At 38.5% G+C, this 21,097-nt stretch overlaps 1 protein-coding gene across 1 annotated transcript; it reads left to right on the forward strand.

The window, feature by feature from the left end:
- Nucleotides 1-707: 707 nt before the first annotated feature.
- LOC134220509 (cyclin-J) lies at nucleotides 708-20,761 on the forward strand. The gene is made up of 3 exons (XM_062699588.1): nucleotides 708-947; nucleotides 1,010-1,199; nucleotides 19,881-20,761. Exons 1-3 carry the CDS (start codon nucleotides 921-923, stop codon nucleotides 20,597-20,599), a joined length of 936 nt encoding a protein of 311 aa, XP_062555572.1. The 5' UTR covers nucleotides 708-920; the 3' UTR covers nucleotides 20,600-20,761.
- Nucleotides 20,762-21,097: the final 336 nt, after the last annotated feature.

Below are 21,097 nucleotides of genomic sequence, written 5' to 3' on the forward strand. Positions count from 1 at the left end.
GTAGCTAGCGGGCCTATTATGGCCACCCCCGGGTCCATAATACGCAACGTCGGGTTTGTTTATATATAATGGTCCAATGCACCGAATGAACACAATGACGTTTGAGACGGGCGCTGTTTACTAAAAATGAACACTTGCATGAACTCGATGAATGAAAAAGTATTCATTCTTAGTAAACAGCGCCCGTCTCAAACGTCAATGATGAACTCGGTGCATTGGACCATATTCCACTATCTATAGTGGAATATATAGATGAGCGAAGATAAATCCTCTGTCTCCAAACGAACTGTCAAACGTGTCTCCAAACTAGCATGACGTCACGATTTCAATGGAAACGTTCAGGGCTGTGACGTCATATGCGCGTGTGCACGGGCAAAAAAATCGACTCAGCCATGCTTTCGCTCATCTATAGATTCTACTATCTATGCTATCTACACGGTTAGATGACTTTACCCATTAATGGGTACTGTGTTATTGTTGATATTATTCCCACCGTGAAAAATTCACCCATTTTCTTCAAAAAGCGCCACTACTCATTAAAATGGGTAGTGGCACTTTTCAAGAAAATGGGTGAATTTTTCACGGTGGGAATAATATCAACAATAACACAGTACCCATTAATGGGTAAAGTCATCTAACAGTGTATAGTTTTGCAGTTTTGGCACTCACAATTTTGTAAGTAAAAATAGATAAGCGTGTGTGAGTGACCGCCCTTTTCTGCTTCGTTTGTCTCTTGAGCTCAACAGCTAAACAAAACGTTATGTTTAGTGAAATTAAATGTGATACGAAACGCGTTTTTGTACCTAATTTGCATTTGCCTTTGCCGCAATAAAACGATTATCAAACATAAATATTAAATACATTTTCAGAATGTTTCCGAATCAATAAAAGTATGACGTACTGTCCTTGCAGAAAGTCAAATGGAAATGTTTAGAAGTAATCCGTCGGTGAGTTTCTTACAAATCCTGATTGACTTCTGAATCCTTATTTCAAAACTTTCATATTTCAGCTTTCTCGACTCTTCGAGGAACTTTGTACGGAATACAGTGACGAGATAATATGGGCACTGCAAGAAGCTGAGCTAAATAGGCTAAAATTGCGTTATATCTCTCCGCAATCCGCATTCCGTTCGATTCTCGTCAATCTCATTCGGGATGTTGGTCAGCAACAAAATCTACGACGAACAACAGTACACTTGGGTAATTTTTTTTTGTTTACGACTAAGAACATGTACGAGGCATTTGATGTGATATATGAAAGGAAAAGAAGTAAAGTGAACTTTGGCATCCTTCAAAACCTTTATCATGCCATGAAGCTCATAATCTCAAAATGCTGTTGAAGAACAAAAAATTTTGGTCGGGGTTCGCCGAAAGCCGCGCCATGCGGCTTTTTGACGAATTTGTGATATTTGCAAGCGATTTTTTTTATTGGGGACGATAACCGGGTAGATATTTTATTTGTAAAAGTAAAACAAATTAATCCATATCAATTTATGCATACATTTGTTGTAGGATATCCTCAATTATGAGGCTGTGGCATACCCAATAGGATTTGTTATCCAATTGCATTTGCTGCATACAAACATGCTACAAGAATTGAATACAAACTTTAATCATCTATTTTTCACTGGAAATAATGTATTTATACACCTCGCGTAACATATGATTACGGCTTATAAACCAAAACCATGATTTTTGATTTTACAGCATAAGCGATTGCTTTGTAAATGAATCTTCATGCTAGATAGAATTCCGTTTTGGATACATAGACCACTAGACAATATCGTATAGGTATTGAAATATTCATGTTAGATATCTACGACATTTTATGCGTAGGATAACTAGGGGAGATCATTCAGATGATTTACATATTGTGATATGTATTATTCCAGTACTTCACCAAAGAGAAACTTCTGTTGGAAGATTTGAAGATGATACACATCTAATGAACACACAAAACGTCTTTATTGCGTCGTTCAGCACATACGAATACGATATCAGTTATGTGATATTTACCACAGACTATTGACGTAAATATTTTTTCTGTACAGTTCAGAGGCGTCGCGTCCGCATGTTGCAATTTTATCCCCAACATTTTAACTCTAGATAGATTTCTTGTCTTCCTAATCCAAGCATGTATTTGAATTATGTGCATTTGAAAGATGTTTCATGCAAATTTGACTGTTAGATACATAAACGGAAAATATGCATGTTTTTTTTATAGGCGGCATGTGATGTGAGGCAACCAAATGCTGCGATGGGGACGCGTTATATTTTTCTCTGCGATATCGAACCGACCCACCGACACCACATGTTGTGTAGATTCAACACGGAACTTTCAGCCAAGAACGTTTTGTCATGCATCATACACGCATTATTTTGTATGTGTGGATCATCTGCTCTGACCGCAATCGGCGATGTATAGGTAGTCAAAGCGTTCCTCCCGTTCCTCGCAGGCAGTGCACGGTTTGGTGCCTATCGAGAACCGCTTCAAACACTTCTAACAGCGCATGCGCGATTCGGTGAAGAGAGCGCTATTGGAACAGAATCGAAAGAGAAGAGTAAAGCGCGAGCATTTCTCGATTAACTTTTCAAAAGGACCTAAGTAACATTTTTTTCATGAATTAATTTGAGTACTGCAATCAACAGAACAACATGAAAGCTATTGATTGCAGTATTCAAATTAATTCATGAAAAAAATGTTACTTAGGTCCTTTTGAAAAGTTAAGCGAGATTTCTCCTCAAAGCGTTCCATGACGAAAGTTCCGCTTTGTAGGGCAACGCGAAGCAAAAGCGCTTTTGATATTTTTGATGTTAAATGGGATGGCCCGTTTACACATCCACTAATCCTGACGACAATGTACTGTCCGATAATACTAACGCGACATTAGCTCAATTAAAATAGAAATTGTCATCTGCTAATAAGCGCAATAAAAGGCTCCTCCAGACCTAAGCGATTTCATCGCCGCGACGGCGACAACTAGTAGCCGCGATTCTATCGTTGGGTCGCTGCAGGCAATGTTCTATTTACGCTTCCATAGATAGAATCGCGTCGCGACTGTCGCATCGCGTGTGTTTGGGGGAACCTAAAACCTGTTTACAAATACGCCTGTTTACCAATACGCCTCTAATATAATATACATTGAAGTATCCGACAATATTAACATATTGTAAACAGATATTTCATCTTTTGATGAAAATCTATATTGTCGCAGAATTGACGAATATGAAACGGGTCAACATTTTTAAATAAAATTTATTTTTAAAGGTTTTTTTTTCGAGAAATTCAATATATTTAGTTAGGGAGGGGGCAAGTCAAATGTCAATGGTCCACACAAATTTATGAATTTTTTTATGAGCAAGTTTCCATGCTGATGGACGGAAAACTTCTCGACATCTGTCCAGTCCAGAATATTGATCAAAGATATAAAATGTAAATAGAATAATTATTAATTGAGAAGAGTAAGGGCTATGAACTTCATTGTTCTCTTTATTGTACAGCAAGGGTGTTAACGATCATTCAGTTATTTGCGTTCGATCATTTAGTAGTTTGTCAATAACACATTCCAGAAGCCAAATTTAAAAATATGTTGTATGGTGGACTTCAAGCGCGAAGGTTTTTCTACAACTTTGCCTAATGGTTCGTTATTAGAACTCAACTAATTACGGAGTTAGAGCACTAGTTGCAGTAACTTAAACTAAATGATTGGAATTTTGTTATCATTTAGTCTAAGTTACTGAAACTATAGCTATAACTCCTTTACTAATGGAATTCAAACAACGAACCATTGGACAGAGTTGTAGAAAATCTTTCGCACTAGAAGTCCACCATACAACATAATTTGAAATTCAGCTTCTGGAATGTGTAATTGACAAACTACTAAATGATCGAACGCAAATTACTGAATGATCGTTAACATCCTTGTTGTACAGACTTTATTTTTTTGTTATGACATGCTAATTACAAATTACTATTAGAGCCTTTGTATGATTGATATATGTATTCCAATTTCCTTTTCTGTATTTAAAACTTCGTCTAATTTTACGAATAACTCAAATTAGAATTGAAAGTGCCAGCTCAATAATTTCCGAATAGATATATTGCTTATTTGTCACATTGGAAATGATTCTGATGATAGTAATTTTTAATTTTACTTAAATCACTTTAAAGCTTAAGTTAATTCAGAGTTAATTCAGAAAATAAGAAGTAGCTAAGAAGCAGTTAGATGCAACAAAATAAGCAAACATATTGAGAAACGCGCTGGAAAATTATTTGTTTATCATTTCAGGTCCCTTTTATGAGTTTTTCTCGCAATATTAAAATAGTGCATAGGTTGAAGAAATGATCACGCAACGCCTCTGGTACAGTTTCATTTAGAAATGTAGGTAGAGGTAGAATATTTTTCATCTGTATACAAACCCGCCCATTGTCTTCAAATCTACTTGGACCCTGGATATCACCTATCTAAAATCTGAATAAATGTGAAGTAAATTATTTGAAAAATCAATAGACGTTTTTAAACCGTCAATATTAAGAAATTGCTAACTTCCCAAGGAAAGTATTCTTTTTCTAGTAGGTTTCTGTGTAAAATAGTAATTTTATATGAAGTTTTTTTTACTAAAATGACCTAATAATTTAATTGAAATTTTTGTATGATTAAATTATTTACATATTTTATTGTAAATGTGCTTTAAAGTTCTTCATTTGAGCTTGTTTGTATTAGGAAATTTTCTGCGCGGTATTTGGAATCTTCTTCGGAATGTAGGCGGTATTAGGCATAGGTATTCATAAGTCAAATGTCGAACACTATTTTCTTCATTTTTCATGAATTGTAGTACAAAACATATTTTTCCCTTCAAATGTATTTAATATTGATTAAAACGACATAGTTTTCAAGAGTGATTGTTACAAATTAAATTTGATATAGCGAATTTATTGTGGACACGTCCTTAACCCCACGGTAATAGGGCATGTCAATTGTAAATATATTTTAGTATCATATTTCTTAATCCAATTATCGAACCATCTATACATCACTACAGTCCCGATAATAAGTTGGCATGATATAAGCATGAGCTAAAAAAAAATGAAAGATGCGTCATCGCGTCATATTACGGTTTAACAGTATTTCGGCAGAATTGGAACATGCCAATGCTCAATCAGAATGCACTTTTCAAATTAGAATAACTATCGAAATTATCGTTATAGCCTATTTAGACTTTACCACATAAGCTTTACCACTTGATGAAATGTATAATGTCTTGATGTAAAAGTTAACGACATCATTTTTACTGGGGATAATATATATGCCGTTTTATAACATTATTATTATTATAGAGTTTTGGCACTTCCTCACAAGCGTGCTGGGAATTTTCACCTACCCCGGGCTATCTGAATGCCAAAGGGGATTAGGCTCTGTGGATCTCATTCGCCGGTTGACTTAAAATCCTATAATAAACGTTTGCAGCGGATGTATTAGTTATTGGTTCAGGAATCTTCTTACGATGTTTTTTGGATGCTATGGAGGTTATGAGATAGTTCCAGCTCTCCTAAGGATCTCAGAAGAGATTTCGGGACGATTCCGGTAGCTGAGATAACAACCGAAATTATACGCACGTCCTCCAGGTGCCACATCTGCTTCAACTCCTCCGCCAAGTCGTGGTACTTCGTTATCTTGTTAGAGAATGTTGTTTGGACATTATGGTCTAGCGGTACAGCAATGTCGATGAGGGTTACCCGCTTCATCCTTTTGTCGTAGACCACAATATCGGGCCGATTGGCACGAATGAGGACATCCGTTATGATCTCGCGATCCCAGTACAGCTTCACGAAACTATTTTCCAGAACCGGGACAGGCACATATTTGTAGTAGGCGACAAACTGGTTAACCAAGTTGTGCTTTAAAGCAAGCTGTTGGTGCACAATCTTGGCTACTTCGTTATGACGACCGAGATAGGCTGAATCAGCTAAGGCTGAACACCCGGACACGATATGTTCGATCGTCTCTCCTACTGAATTGCACTTCCTGCAGCGGTCCTCCACGTTTTCGTGCAATATATAGTGCCGATAGTTCTTCGTCGCAATTACCCGGTCCTGGATGGCTACCATGAATCCTTCTGTTTCTTAGAAGAGTTCACCCCGCACCAGCCACGTATTCGACGCCGCTTTGTCGATATATTCCAGCTTCAGTTGATGGGGGTGCGTCTCATGCAACTCCTTCTACTTCCACGATGCAATCATCTCGTCGACAAATTTGATGTCGCAATTCAGCTGATAGTCCTCCTGCGCCAGATGCAGGGCACTGAAACCGTGATCAGCTTCACACACAGCGCGATAGATTTCGTGGCGGTTCTGGCTTTCCACGAAGTATCTTCGCAACTGCTGGATCTGGGAAACACATAGTGTTTGTATATCGGTGACGCCTCTTCCTCCTACTGTTCGTGGCAGGGTGACTCTCTCAATGGACGATTTTGGATGGCGCATGCGATGTTTAGTGAACGCCACTCGTACTGCTCGTTCTAACGCCTCCAAGTCAGTCTTGGTCCACTTCACCACCCCGAAACTGTATGTCAACAAGGGCACAGCAAACGTGTTTATCGCCTTCACCTTGTTGCCGGTCGACAAGAGGCTCTTCAAAATACCGTTGACACGATGCATAAACTTTTCCTGCAGCTCTTTCTTGATCGTCGTATGGCGAATTCCTTTCAGTTGCAGGAAACCTAGGAACTTGTACGTTTCGCCTTCAACCATGTTTCGAATCTCCTCCTGTTCGTTGACGCGGAAACTGTCGGCATCCACCAGGTGACCCCGGTGTAGATGTATGGATCGACATTTATCGATAAAAAAAACTCCATCCGGATGTCGTTGCTGAATACCGTTACAAGCCGCAGAAATTGGTGCAGCTTCTCTACAGATTCCGCAAACGGCTTCAAGTCGTCCATAAAAAAGGTGTGGGTAATGTTTGTACTCCTTTCCCCATTCTTCAAATGATAGCCATAGTTGTGTTGGTTGAGTGCTCTGCATGAACCCTCTTCATGGCAAGGCAAAACCATAGAGGACTAAAGGTATCGCCTTGGAATATGCCCCTCCTGATGCTGAGAGTCCTGGACCGTAACACCTTTTCTCCATCGGTAATGTGTAGGGATGTGCTTCACATCCCCATAGCGTGCTGCATTGGCCTGATGACGTTACCGTCTATCTTATACAACTGCAGTACCTTATAAGGTAAGAGTGAGGTACTGAGTCGTATGCCTTTTTATAGTCGATATACGCCATGCTCAGGTTTCTTTGCTTGTGGGTGGCCTGCCCAACAACGACTGCATCAATGATGACCTGATCCCTGCAGCCTCGTGTGTTGCGTCGACAACCTTTTTGTTACTCGGTCATCAGGTTGTTGACGTCGCAATGGTTCTGCACCCTCCTCGCTGTTACCGATGACAGCACTTTGTACAAACTGGAAAGGCACGTTATTGGTCTGTACTTGGCTGGGTTCAAAGTGTTCCGATCCTTCGGCAGAAGATAAGTGACACCCCTAGTGATGAATTCCGGTAGCTGCCCGGGGTTATCTAGTACCGTGTTGAAGCATTCTGCCATCCGCCTGTGAACCGTTGTGAGTTTTTTATACCAGAAATTATGCACAAAATCGGGTCCTGGTGCAGCCCAATTCCTGGTATACCGGGAATCACGTATGTCTTGGGCGGTCATGTCTCCAATTCCACCACAATATCGCTCTTCTTCTGCCATCCACACCCCATCGCCGTTGAGTATGACGGGTTTCTCCCATAGATTGTAACAAAACTGCGTGACTTCTCCAATCTCCGGAAGGCCCTCGCCAAAGTCGGCTTTGTCGTTTCGGATGTGGTTGTAGAACTCCCTTTCGTTGATGTTGAACATTCGATTTTGCTCCTTCCTCTTCGAACATTCTCCATAACGTCGCAGTCGTTTAGCAAGAGCACGCAACCGCTGTACATGGGTGTCGAGGATCTCAGTTATGTTCGCCCCGGTGAGATCACGGAGTTCTGTGGGTTTCACAACTTCATCAACATTCCGAACTAGCCTGGTTGATCGATTCCCCTGCTTGTACTGTGTTAATCGACCAACCTTTAACCGCAGTGTGGGGTCTCCAGACGTCGCATCCACGCGGGTTTTCGTGCTTTGGGGCGTGCGTGGGCGCGTTCGCAATCCCAACGTTCTTACAACAGCCACTGCAGGCGAATAACAGGATAAATTGCAGCTTCTCAAGGTTCTCCACGGTTTCCAAGTACTGTGGCAAAATATCCTGGTTAAGGATGCTTACTGTACTCGTCAACCGATAGGAGTACTGCAACTTGGGTATCCGGTGTCGGGACATGGGGTCTGTCCCACGGAACTGTGTAACTGCTGTGCCCATATGATTAGCTAGTTCGTCCTTCAATTGCTGTCGTTGCAATTCCACTGTTGGTCCTGGAGCGGCGGGTGCAATTGAATCGCGACGGTTACTTGCGATTGATGCATCCAACCCAACAGAACTCCTTCTCGACGTATCGCTCGATCTTGCCTCCTCCTGCTCCGCTAGTTCCCTCTGAACTTTCCACTTTATGTACTCTACGTTTTCTGGAGTCAGCATATTATGTGACATAATAGCTCTCTGGCGTGTGTACAACTTGTTCTGGTTAAGCTGGGGTGCAAACCGAGGGAACTTTTCGTTGAGCATCTCCAGCATCGCCGATCTGCCGGACATATCCGTCTCCATCCTGGTGCAAACGTAGTAGCAACGGATCAAGTACTGATTCATCTCCCTTGTCCACATGATCCGTTGCCGTCGGCGGCCCGCTAACGTGAGTGATTGACGTCGATCAACCACAGCAACATCAGCAGGTGCAGCATTGCCTTGGTGATTTCTTCTGCTGCCGTTTCTGTTTTGTCTTGTCGGCACGGGCTGAGCCCGATGACTAGAGGGTCGCTGTTGCACCTCTCCTTCCTCTAGCCGCTGGCCGCTCGCTCTGTCCCCCGTTCCAGGACCAGCTCCAGTAGGGGCTCCCTCCTCGGGCAATCGCATGGGTGGTATTCTTCTTGAGCGTAACTTCATATCTGGGTGTGCTTTCATTCCCGGAAGCTACGGGTTCTGTAAAGTTATTTAATTCTTTACAGTGCTAAATAGCTAGGTTCAAGCGCCAGTGCTTGTGTTATTATTATTATTATTTTTCTTATAAAGGTTTACAGGCGGGACTCTGAATAGAGTAAAAACCTCTGCACCTACCGTAGCATATTCCATTCCATGTCGTCCAAGAAGACGCTGTTGCAACTGAATCAGAGGGATTTACGTTCATAAATAGTCAGAGACGTCTCATGCTAACTAACATCGTAATAGTTTAAAATCATTTTCTTGTCAGAGTCAAATTATTTAGTCAGTTTTTATGCTATTTATACGTCTATTATCATTGTACGCGCTCAAAATCGACCGAAGCAGTTTATCCGACTCACATGGAACATGTTGCCCAATGCTTCATCGTAGAAACTGAGCCGGAAGTTTTTTTTTTATCAAGTATAAGAAAGTGTTCAATCCCCGATTCATAAAAAATGACAAGTTAATAACTTTTGAAGCAGTTTTCCATCCGTACAAGGATCATGTCGTCCATTAAGACACTGTTGAACTGGCTCAAAAGACATTACATTTACAACTCTAATAGATACTCTCTCCCATTATCTCATTCCTAATCATATAGATTGATCTGTACGATGTCATTCTTGTCTTAATGGTCAGAAGGTATGGAGTATGCGTTCCTTGAATTACTTTGTTTGCCTAAATTATTGGTTCATCCTGTGTCAATACTATCAAACACAATGTAAGTTATGTCTTGTAAAAAGTGGAAACTGTTCGTGCATTTAGTCTATTTTATTGTTATTCCTTTGTCAATGTATTACTATTATTATTTTCTAAAAAGTAGCTTGATAGTTTCCACACTCACTGTCATTATCTATTACATTTTTTTAAAGTCTTTATTAAAGTGATTTTTTATGTATCTGTAAGTTCATCACTAAATCTATTACATAGGTACTAATGATCAGTTATGAGTCAGCTATAGGATTCACTTTTCGGTGACAAAGTAAAGCGCCTGTTCCCTACTATTAGTAAACATTATCGAGAATGAAGCCGTCATAAGATTGTTCATATACCAACATTATAATGTGTGGTATTTTTTATTATGGCTCTTCGAAGTGAGATATAACAAAATAAGACTGGCACCACGTTCCTAGTTTTAAAAAAACTTCTACTCAGTGAGTCCAGTTGTCATTTCCCTATGAATGTCTTGAATACATTGTGTACAATAAATGCCTAGCTAGTTAAGTATAAGCGTGGCTACGACTTATTGTCATAGGGAACGCATCAGAAAAGTATTGCCGAAAATAAGAGAACTCACATCATTATCACTGATGAAAAAGGCCTCTGCATGACTGCACTACCATTCAAGTCTCCAAGACACGATGTCCGTTGGATCACATGCAAATGCCGTAAATTAGTGCGTCAATGCCAGATATGTAACGCGGCACCAAACAAAAATAGTCAACATGTGATACCACCACGACAGGATATGTCTTTGATTGCCATATCAGTGCTAATGGCGTAAGCCGACCCACCGCGGCAAGGTAACATATCCGAGGGGATTTATTATTGTTATAATATTTGACCAATTCCAACTGACCAACACTGGTCTTATTGAATCTCTTATAACTGGTAACATAATATTATTTATCAATAGATACAGGTCGTTGTCCGAATATACTGTGACAGTTTAAATAAATTATGGATAATAACGGTAACGGTAACGGGGCCCTCCTTAGCCGTGCGGTAAGACGCGCGGCTACAAAGCAAGACCATGCTGAGGGTGGCTGGGTTCGATTCCCGGTGCCGGTCTAGGCAATTTTCGGATTGGAAATTGTCTCGACTTCCCTGGGCATTAAAGTATCATCGTGTTAGCCTCATGATATACGAATGCAAAAATGGTAACTTGGCTTAGAAACCTCGCAGTTAATAACTGTGGAAGTGCTTAATGAACACTAAGCTACGAGGCGGCTCTGTCCCATTGTGGGGATGTTGGGGATGGGGATGCAATAAGAAGAAGAAGAACGGTAACCTCTGTTGCTATTAAAAAAATACGTTTGAAAACGGGATCAGTACAAAGGCCGGAATTGTTCTAGCATACCACAAAAGGCCGAATCATTACAAAAGTGTGAATCTTCTAACCAACTTGGAATAGGTACTTAAAAACCTACGTTTACTCTTATTATGCTGTCCCATAAATAAAACCTTGGAACTGCAATATATGAAGATGTATAACGATAAATGTGCTCAACCGTAGCATGTTGGGTCAAGGTTTGCGCCATATACCCTATTTGGCGTTTTCTTGAAATAAGCTTTAGAATATGTAGTGTTTTAAACTGTTACAGGCCTGGTAGCGGGTCACTTTTTAGTGACTTGGTCACTTTTTTCGGGCTAGTCACTAAAAAGTCTCTTTTTTCGACCTCAAGTCACTATTTTGAAACTATTGACTAAGATTTTTTTTATAAAGCTTTATCCATCGGAAGCTGTTTTGTTTATGGCGGAAATGAAATTACGGATCTTGGAAAAATGATCACTCTGAAACATCGCCAGCCATTTAAGATGTGCTCCTATTGCAGGCCTGGTAGCGAGTCACTATTTAGTGACTTGGTCACTATTTTGAGTCTAGTCACTAAAAAGTCACTATTTGCTTCCAAAAGTCACTAAAGTCACTATTTTTCGGAAAGTCACTATTTTTGCATTTGTCACTGGTATATTAAATTTGGGAAATATGCACCAATGAAGTTCCAAGTGTGTTGTGAAAATCTTGAGGTTATTTCCTATTCTTGTCTACTATAATGTTTTTATTCACAAATGGTATTTGTTAAAAGTGAAATGTATTCAAGTAAAGAGTACAGAATTGAGGGGTACTGGAATCAGAACCACGTCTTAATACCCTCCGGTAACAAAGATAGTAAACAGCTTCAGTTTCATCACACGATAATGCATCTCTGCATTAGGTATGAGAATAATAAGCGATAAGGGCGCCGATGGCAGAAAGTACATTATGATTGTGAAATCCGTTAATGATTGTTAAATCCGCCTTGCGACTCTTCGATGTAAGTCTCGAAAAAAAAATGTAGAGCTAGTTATGCCAGAAGTAATTCTGACACAAGCCACTAAATTCAAAACTTTTTGTTTGAAATTATTTCAGAATATCATATTTTTATAAAAAAAATCTGTTTATTAACAATTAAGAATGGAAACCCAAAAAACTAGTGTGAAGGATAAGAATTGGTCGGATTTTCAAAATCTAAAATTAAATAAAAATTAATTAGATTTAAAAGATAACTCGAGATTATTTTGCCACTTATTTTGAATTAAATTTAATAGGGTATCTGTTCCGTTATTAATAACATGCTCCTATATCAATAACATTCGCAAAACATGCAATTTAGGCTCAATTTGTGTCGTGTTTTGTTGTTTTCCGACGTGCTCATTGCTGAAAAAAATTACAAAGTATGAGAAAAAAAAACAATTCTTTGTTTTCGAATGGTATTGATTTTGGCACATGGTATGAATTCAAGGAGCAGTTCCCCTACTAAAGTCTGCCATTTAGAAATTAATGCTCATTAGAATTTCTGGATTTCTAATAAAAGACCATCTTTTTATTGGCTTTTTGAAAATTTCCTCAGAATGCCACGTCGAGTTCAAAGTCTCAAAAACTTCATTTAAATTTGTTATTAAACCATAGTTTAATAACAAGTAAAATTTTTTAAAAAAATGGTGAACTTGGTGAACTTGGTGAGTTCAAATAGTTCACCATCTATGATTTATGATCATTCTTCGGCTGTTATACTGAATACTTCAAGCTCATTTAAACAACAAATGTTGTAATTATCAACATAATTTTGTGACACAACTTGTTACTCACTACCCGTTTTCTTAACGACGGGTGAATCCCTTCTCGTTGTGTTACTTAATATGAGGTACCATGGTCACTAGCTTCTGGCTGATCCAACAAATACCATCCTTAATATCCAACTCCTGGGTACTTATGAGAGTGTCGCAATCACTGACCTCATGCTCATCCTTTACCTCCTTACGATAAAAATAGGCATTTTGTTTTTGCCTTTTCTTGATTTCTGATAGCATTCTAGATAAGGATTTTAACAATAGTTTGCTATCTTCGAAATATACCGACACAATCCTAATGCAACTTGTTTATAACTTCATACAAAAGTCACTATTTCTGCAACGGAAAGTCACTAAGGTACAGTGGGGTAAGTGGGTAAATGGGGTAAGTGAAAAAACGCAAATATTTCACTGATGAAGCACAGAATTATTCAATTTCACTTCACAATCATACAAGGCCATTCAAATCAATGCGTTGAATAAGAGAACCATGAAATAATGAACCATTTCAACATGCGAGAGTAAAAATTTTTATTAACCTTTCAAGTTTATCTTTTGCACAAATTGTTTTGCGTGTCAATAAATACAAATATTATTTTATGTTGGTTTCCATAACACATTCAATTAGTGCATTGATAAGTTGGTTTTCTTTGTAGTTTTGAATCCCAGCCACAAAAATATTGATAAGAACATCAAAAATTTTGAAAAAAAATATTTTATTGCTTTGCCTGTTTTTTACCATGGGTGGGGCAAGTGAAAATTTTTCGACACTGAATGCATTTCTCTATTTTCCCAAACACAAATAATTTCTATTAAGCGTATATAAACAAACGATACAAATTCGAACTCATTCGAAGGCTTTTGGTTATTACAGTGATACGTGGTAATACTAAATCAGGAACCCAAAGTGCCAATCGTGTCAGTCTTTTAAATAATCCAAGAATCACTACTATTGCAAATATATCAACAATTATGATTTATTTAGTTGAAATTTATAAAATTTATTTATTTGTTAATGTAGACTCTTCTACTGAAATCATAAGTGGATTGTTAATGAAACACAATATGATTCCAGGTTTGATGAATATTTCAAAGATAATTTCTCTGCATTATTGCCAAGGTTCATTATCTTACTATAAACCTGAAATAGAAAGTAGTGTTAGACACAAATGGAGATGAGATATTAGATCTCAAAAAATTCAAGTAAAGAAAACATAAAAACATAAAAATCATTTAATGGAGGCACTCTAGTGCCATTTGACTTTCATGAAGTGTCAAAAAGCATCACAACAGATCACAGTTATGTTCTATTCAGTATAATTATCATTTGCATGAAATATATGAACAGAAAATGTGTTCTTATATTAAAAATCCTCTTTTAAAATCATTTTTTCACTTACCCCACATGTGGGGCAAGTGAAAAATTGAAACTGAATTTTTTGTTTTCCAAATATTTTGTATCCTAAAAGTATTTTTCAAAGATCTTGTTCGCAGGCATATAAAGCTTGGAATATGATCAATTTCAATATTATATTCAACATTTCATGACTTGATGAACATGAAATATATGATTTCCTTTACCCACTTGCCCCACTGTACCTTATTTGGTCACTTTTTCGTCATCGTTGGTCACTAAAGTCACTATTTTGAACGACATTCATCACTACCAGCCCTGCTATTGACATTTCGCTAATTGAAGGTGTTTTAGGTCACAGTTTATAAATTGGTATACCGTGACCTGCCCTAATTCCGCGCATCGCTTAATACCGTGGTTTTCAACAAAAATCAGAACCTGGCTATCATGGACATCGTATTATTTGGTGAAAATAATGTTCAAATATATTATGTTTGAACATTTTCACCAAATAATGTGATGTCGATGATAGCCATGTTCTGATTTTTTATGAAAACCACGGTATTAGGCGATGCGCGGAATTAGGGCAGGTCACGGTACAGTCATGCAAGCAGGAGACCTGTCGATTTAGTTTTTTTTCAACTCAAACTTTATGCAGTAGGGGAAGGTGACAAGACTGGATTCTCCCCTGTTTTACCAAGAACTAAACTGCCCATGATCGGATATTTGTAACACTCCACACCAGTAAAACAGTTTTTACTATCTTGCTTATCTATCAACCAAAATGCATATGTTACCAATGCTATCATTTTTTCACAGCACAAATACATAAATATGCTAAATGATCTTCACTGATAAAAATGCCATCATTCCACCACAACTTCAGGATATTTGAATTTTGAGTTGTTGCCTCAATTTGAGGAGACTTTATCTCTCATTAGGCATCCATATAAGCATTATTTTTTCTGAAAAATTCAAGAAAATATAATTTGTTCTCAAGCGGCTTTTTTACAGATGTAATGAAGGGTTTGCTCTAAACAAATATCTATTGAGTAGATATCATAGAAAGGCGATCAAGTCTCTCCAATTTTGAAGATTGCATGCGCTGTCGAATTCCATAGCAAAAATCGTTCCTGAATACGCACCTCAAGTTGGAAAATCTGCGTATTTTGGAGTAAAAATATTAAAAAATTTAGAGAGCATGGTCCTCATTACAAGCAGGAGGTCGAACGTTCAATCCCAAGCTCGTTGTACATGAATCTTCATAATTTTTGTATCGTTTTCTACCAAAACGATCCTACTGTTGTTCCTGTCGCACTAAAATTTTCAAAAACATCCGTGACACCTATGACAAATCGTTAGAGTTCTCTGCATCTTTCTTAAGTAGGCAGCTAATCCAATGATCGTAATTTTCACTTCTTCTTACGAGAAGAGAATGCTCATTCACGCAGATATTCGCCGAGAAATAATTTTCAGGAAAGAAAAACAGGTGTTAAGAGTGATAACTATATTTCGATCACTTCCAGTGGCGTAAAAATTTGATTTGCTTGCAGACTACTCATAGTTTTAAGTTGTCCTGTTTTTTTACTGATATTGAGTAAAAGGCAATAACTTTACTTAGTCACTGAGTAGATAAAAGTTACCGAGTACGATTTTCATTTTTCTTCTGAGCTCGTTCTAAGAGAAAAGAGTGGCGAGTGAAAGATGTTTTCCGCCACAAATAACAAAAAAATATTCTCCTTCGACCCAAAAACGCTTGATTTCGTCTCATTGAACTTGCAATTGAAATTGGAAGTCAGTATTTGGTCACTTTTTCTGCAACTGAAAGTCACTATTTGGTCCCTTTTTTCGTCAGCTTTGGTCACTAAAGTCACTATTTTGAGTGGCTTCGGTCGCTACCAGCCCTGCTGTTAATAGAGAAGTTTTGACAATTGCTTGGTGAACTGTTCTGAACTGTGGCCCGCTTTGACCTTTGGATTCAATTCAGAAGGTTTCACTAAGTAATCTTGATAATTTTATGCAATTGATCTTCATCAAAATCAAATGCTGTATTATAGTTCATAATGCTTTATTGACGGATTGTTTATCCTATTTACAAGTTCATCGCGGATTATAACTCGAAATACGTTTTATACTTCATCATTAACTTGATAAAATTGACTCTTGTAAATGACGAATCACTCAATACCAAACTTCCAGGGTGGCTAATCTGCTCTTGTGGCCGTGGGTCTGATATTACTTTCACGCGAACCAGAGCCATATATGTATACGTAGTAGAATGCTTCTGCTAGGGGCCCTCCGTAGCCTAGCGGTAAGATGTGCGGCTATAATGCAAGACCATGCTGAGGGTGGCTGGGTTCGATTCCCGGTGCCAGTCTAGGCAATTTTCGGTTTGGAAACTGTCTCGACTTCCCTGGGCATAATAGTATCATCGTGTTAGCCTCATGATATATGAATGCAAAAATGGTAACTTGGCTTAGAAACCTCGTGGTTAATAACTGTGGAAGTGCTGAATGAACACTAAGCAGCGAGGCGGCATCCCCAGTGTAATACCAATAAGAAGAAAATTTGATGGGGATTCCATCTGGTCCTGGTGATTTTCTCGATGCACTCGTTTGATGGAACAATCTGGGCACACTGGAACTCTTGATCTGGATCGATTTCTTCATTTGGTTTGGAAAAAATATTGATGAATTTTGTGTTGAATGACTTGGGAGTCTTCAATGGATTCTCCATATTCGTCTTCGATTTTTGTTATGGTTGTTCGTTTCTTTGCCTCTCACCATGTTTGAATCTATGCTTGCAGGAGCGGATGGGTTGTTTTGGGTATGTGGTATTAAGCCTAATACATATGTGAGTTTTTTTTTTGTTTGATGATAATTAAGAATATGATTCAAAGGCTACTAGTGGAGAAAAAAATCGGCTCGAGTTCCAAGACTTCCAACTACTGCATAGAATGTTCAAATTGCTAGTAGGGGGAATGAAGGGACGGTTTTAGCTTTGCCAAACTAAGCTATCAGGTAGCACCAACTGAATAGCACAGCATAAGGGAATGTACAAATCATGGGTGGCTATACAAAGCTAAATTGAGCAATCTGCTGCAGGTAGCTCCAACTAAATGCAAAAAAAATGAAAAAAAACCCAGATTAATCCACCTAGTGGTGATAGTGCCTTTCTCGTTCGTTCAAAAGGTTTGGAAAAATCTCAAATAACATCAATTTGTGGATTGGTCTTATTTTTCATATTTATTTATGTGCATAAAAAAAATCTCGACAAACGCAATTTGTTGCAAACAAATCGGATGAGCATAAGAGCAAATCGGTATTTTCGCCATTCGGGGTACATGGGACTTATCGCCGCTAATATTTAAACTCTTACATATTTTGTTGCTATGAAAGAAATCTTATTAACCATTATTAGTATTCTCAATCCAGTTGAAAACCGGAATTGGGGGATAGCGAAGTTGGATTTGTCTCACAATCCGTACGTTAAATCTAACTTCGGAAGTGGTGCGCTGTTTTCATATCGCGAAGCTCTATTCAGCGCACCACTTCCGAAGTTAGGTTTAACGTGCGGATTGTGAGAAAAATTCAACTTCGCTAGCACCCAAATTCGGGTTTCAACTGGATTGAGTATATAATTGTTTGATGCGACCCCAGATTGTGACGACCAATGAGTCACATTTAGGAGAAATGTTTTCCAGTTATTTAATTTTTCAAATTTAGTGAATTTAGTTTTCTCTAAATTGATTGATTCTGAGTATTCGTAAAAAAAACATTATTTGATGTCTCTTTGAAAAATCAAACATTAATTTAATATTGTTTTTGATACATATTCATCAGGAGAAAAAAGAAAAACAAACTGTTCCCAATCATCGGAGTATGATATGAGAACGAAAGCGTGCGCGCGCCTTTCGGCAAAGCACAGCCCGACACTTCGACCGAGTCTAACCGAAAGTACGTCGCGTCGTACGTTGAACGGGTTGGACTCCTGCGCAGCATAGCAGATCTTGCATCTAAACGTGCTTGCTTCGCATGCGAAAGAGGATGATGTGAATAAACGGAGAAAGCTGGCAACGCTCACGCTGGTTCTCTAGGCGCGGAGAACGAGTGAGTATACCAAGGAGGAAATCATTTCAAATCATTTGTCATGGCGCACAACATTAAATTTTACTTCTGGCAGCGCTGCTGCTGGTTCTGCTCTGCGTCGAATGCAATCTGTTGCGAGCGACCTGAGAAGCACACATATTGCACATCAATCACAGCAACTTATATATGACCGGATTCATTCACAATATGGTTACTGCAACCAGATTTGTTCAACTTGTGTTGCTTGGGGAATAGATGAAGTCTAAGTGCTAAAAAAGTGAGCATGACTTTTTTAAACTCTTTTTCACAATTAATAGTAATTTGACCATAACTTCTAAGCCCATAGTCCGATCTGTCCAATTTTCAATACGAAACAATGAGACATTCTGCGTCGAATGCAATTTAATGCGAGCAAATCGGTTGAGGAAAAGTGCCTGAAAAATGAGTGACATTTTTTACGCGATTTTTTCGTATGAATTTGTATTTTGGCCATAACTTTCAATCCCATAGTCCGATCTGGCCAATTCCAAATAGGAAACAATCGGACAGGATTCTGCGTCGAATGCAACTTGTTGCGAGCAAATCGGTTGAGGATAAGTGCCCGAAAAATGAGTGACATTTTTTACGCGATTTTTTTGTATGAATTTGTATTTTGGCCATAACTTTCGATCCCATTGTCCGATCTGGCCAATTTCAAATAGGAAACAATGGGACAGGATTCTGCGTTGAATGCAACTTGTTGCGAGCAAATCGGTTAAGGATAAGTGCCCGAAAAATGAGTGACATTTTTTACGCGATTTTTTTGTATGAATTTGTATTTTGGCCATAACTTTTGATTCCATAGTCCGATCTGGCCATTTTCAAATAGGAAACAATGGGACAGGATTCTGCGTCGAATGCAATTTGTTGCGAGCAAATCGGTTGAGAATAAGTTCCCGGAAAATGAGTGACATTTTTTACGCGATTTTTTTGTATGAATTTGTATTTTGGCCATAACTTTCGATCCCATTGTCCGATCTGGCCAATTTCAAATAGGAAACAATGGGACAGGATTCTGCGTCGAATGCAACTTGTTGCGAGCAAATCGGTTAAAGATAAGTGCCCGAAAAACGAGTGACATTTTTAACGCGATTTTTTCGTATGAATTTGTATTTTGGCCATAACTTTCGATCCCATAGTCCGATCTGGCCAATTTCAAATAGGAAACAATGGGACAAGATTCTGCGTCGAATGCAACTTGTTGCGAGCATTGATTGAGGTTGAGGATAAGTGCCCGAAAAATGAGTGACATTTTTTGAGTAGTTTTGCGCACACACACACATACACACACAGACATCACCTCAATTCGTCAAACTGAGTCGATTGGTATATAACACTATGGGTCTCCGGGCCTTCTATAAGAAGTTTGTTTTTGGAGCGATCATATAGCCTTTACCGTATACTTAGTATACGAGAAAGGCAAAAAAAAAAACTAATGAAGAACCTGTATTTGTCTCTTCTACAGCAATCTACCTTTTGGACGCATTTATGGATAATCATAACATCAACAATGATAGATTAAAATTGACTGCACTGAGTTGCATTTTGTTGGCAGCCAAAATCGAAGAGAACGAACCAAAAGTTCCAACCTTAAAAAAGATGAATGAATTGCTCAAGCATAAATGTCCCCTGTCGGACTTTGTGATCCTTGAAGTGGTATTGTTGAAATTCTTTAATTGGCATTTACTCATACCGACGACTGCTGTTTTTGTTGAGTACTGGTTGCTGCACATGGTTTCAAAGAACGATTTTACTTCAACCACTACAGAGGATCAATATTTCGAACGTCGTTCTCGTGCGGCTGAGCTCGTGTTGGAATTTCTAGACGTGACACTTTTGGACATAACGATGACCAATGTACGCCCTTCTTTGTTAGCTGCTGCATGCATTGCTGCAACAAGGGCCATGCTGCCAGTACTCAGGACCTGGAATAACAACATGATCAAGCTAACTGGTTACACATCAAGCGAGTTACTGTATTTGACTCGGATGCTGATGAATAGCCGAGCAGATCTTATTGCAGATACTATAAGCCGCAAGCGACCATTGCTCGATTCTGGATACGTAACGGATTCAGAAGACGAAGAGGATGATTCAGAAGATGGTGCCCAAAAAGAAGAGGAGGAAAGCTCAGATGAAGATGTAGTGTTCGTCAGTAAGAGTAAACGAATCAAGATAGAATAAAGGTAAGTTAGTAGTTTTTGATAAACTATTTTAATCCAGATAGTCATTAATCACAAGGGAGTTTTGTTGATGTCATGATATTGGTAGATATGTTATGTTATTACATGCTATGTAAATTAAAGCTTCAAATACATATGTTAATGTTCTATCGGTACAATCTAAGCCACTAGGTTTTTCATACTCTATATTTTGCTCATGTTATCCGGCGCCCCTCAAAGCCAACCTTTTTGTTTGTGCGTCATACACAGATTGGGGTAAATTCACAATTTATTTATAGTCGATATTTTGGCGCCCTTTGGAAGGCCGCAATAAAATCTGCGAAGACCCACTTCAAGCGCATTGTCGGTAATGTAAAGTTAACGTTTGATGAGTTAACTGTGCTAGTAGCGGATTGTGTTAAAATAATAATCGGAGATACGAAATGAAAGCATGAATTATTTGAATGAGATTTGAATTTCTAAATCGAAGCAATCGGCGTTCGAATAGTAGGCGCCCATT

The sequence above is a fragment of the Armigeres subalbatus genome, chromosome 3 (assembly GCF_024139115.2).
Source record: "Armigeres subalbatus isolate Guangzhou_Male chromosome 3, GZ_Asu_2, whole genome shotgun sequence".
Taxonomy (NCBI): Eukaryota; Metazoa; Arthropoda; class Insecta; order Diptera; family Culicidae; genus Armigeres; species Armigeres subalbatus.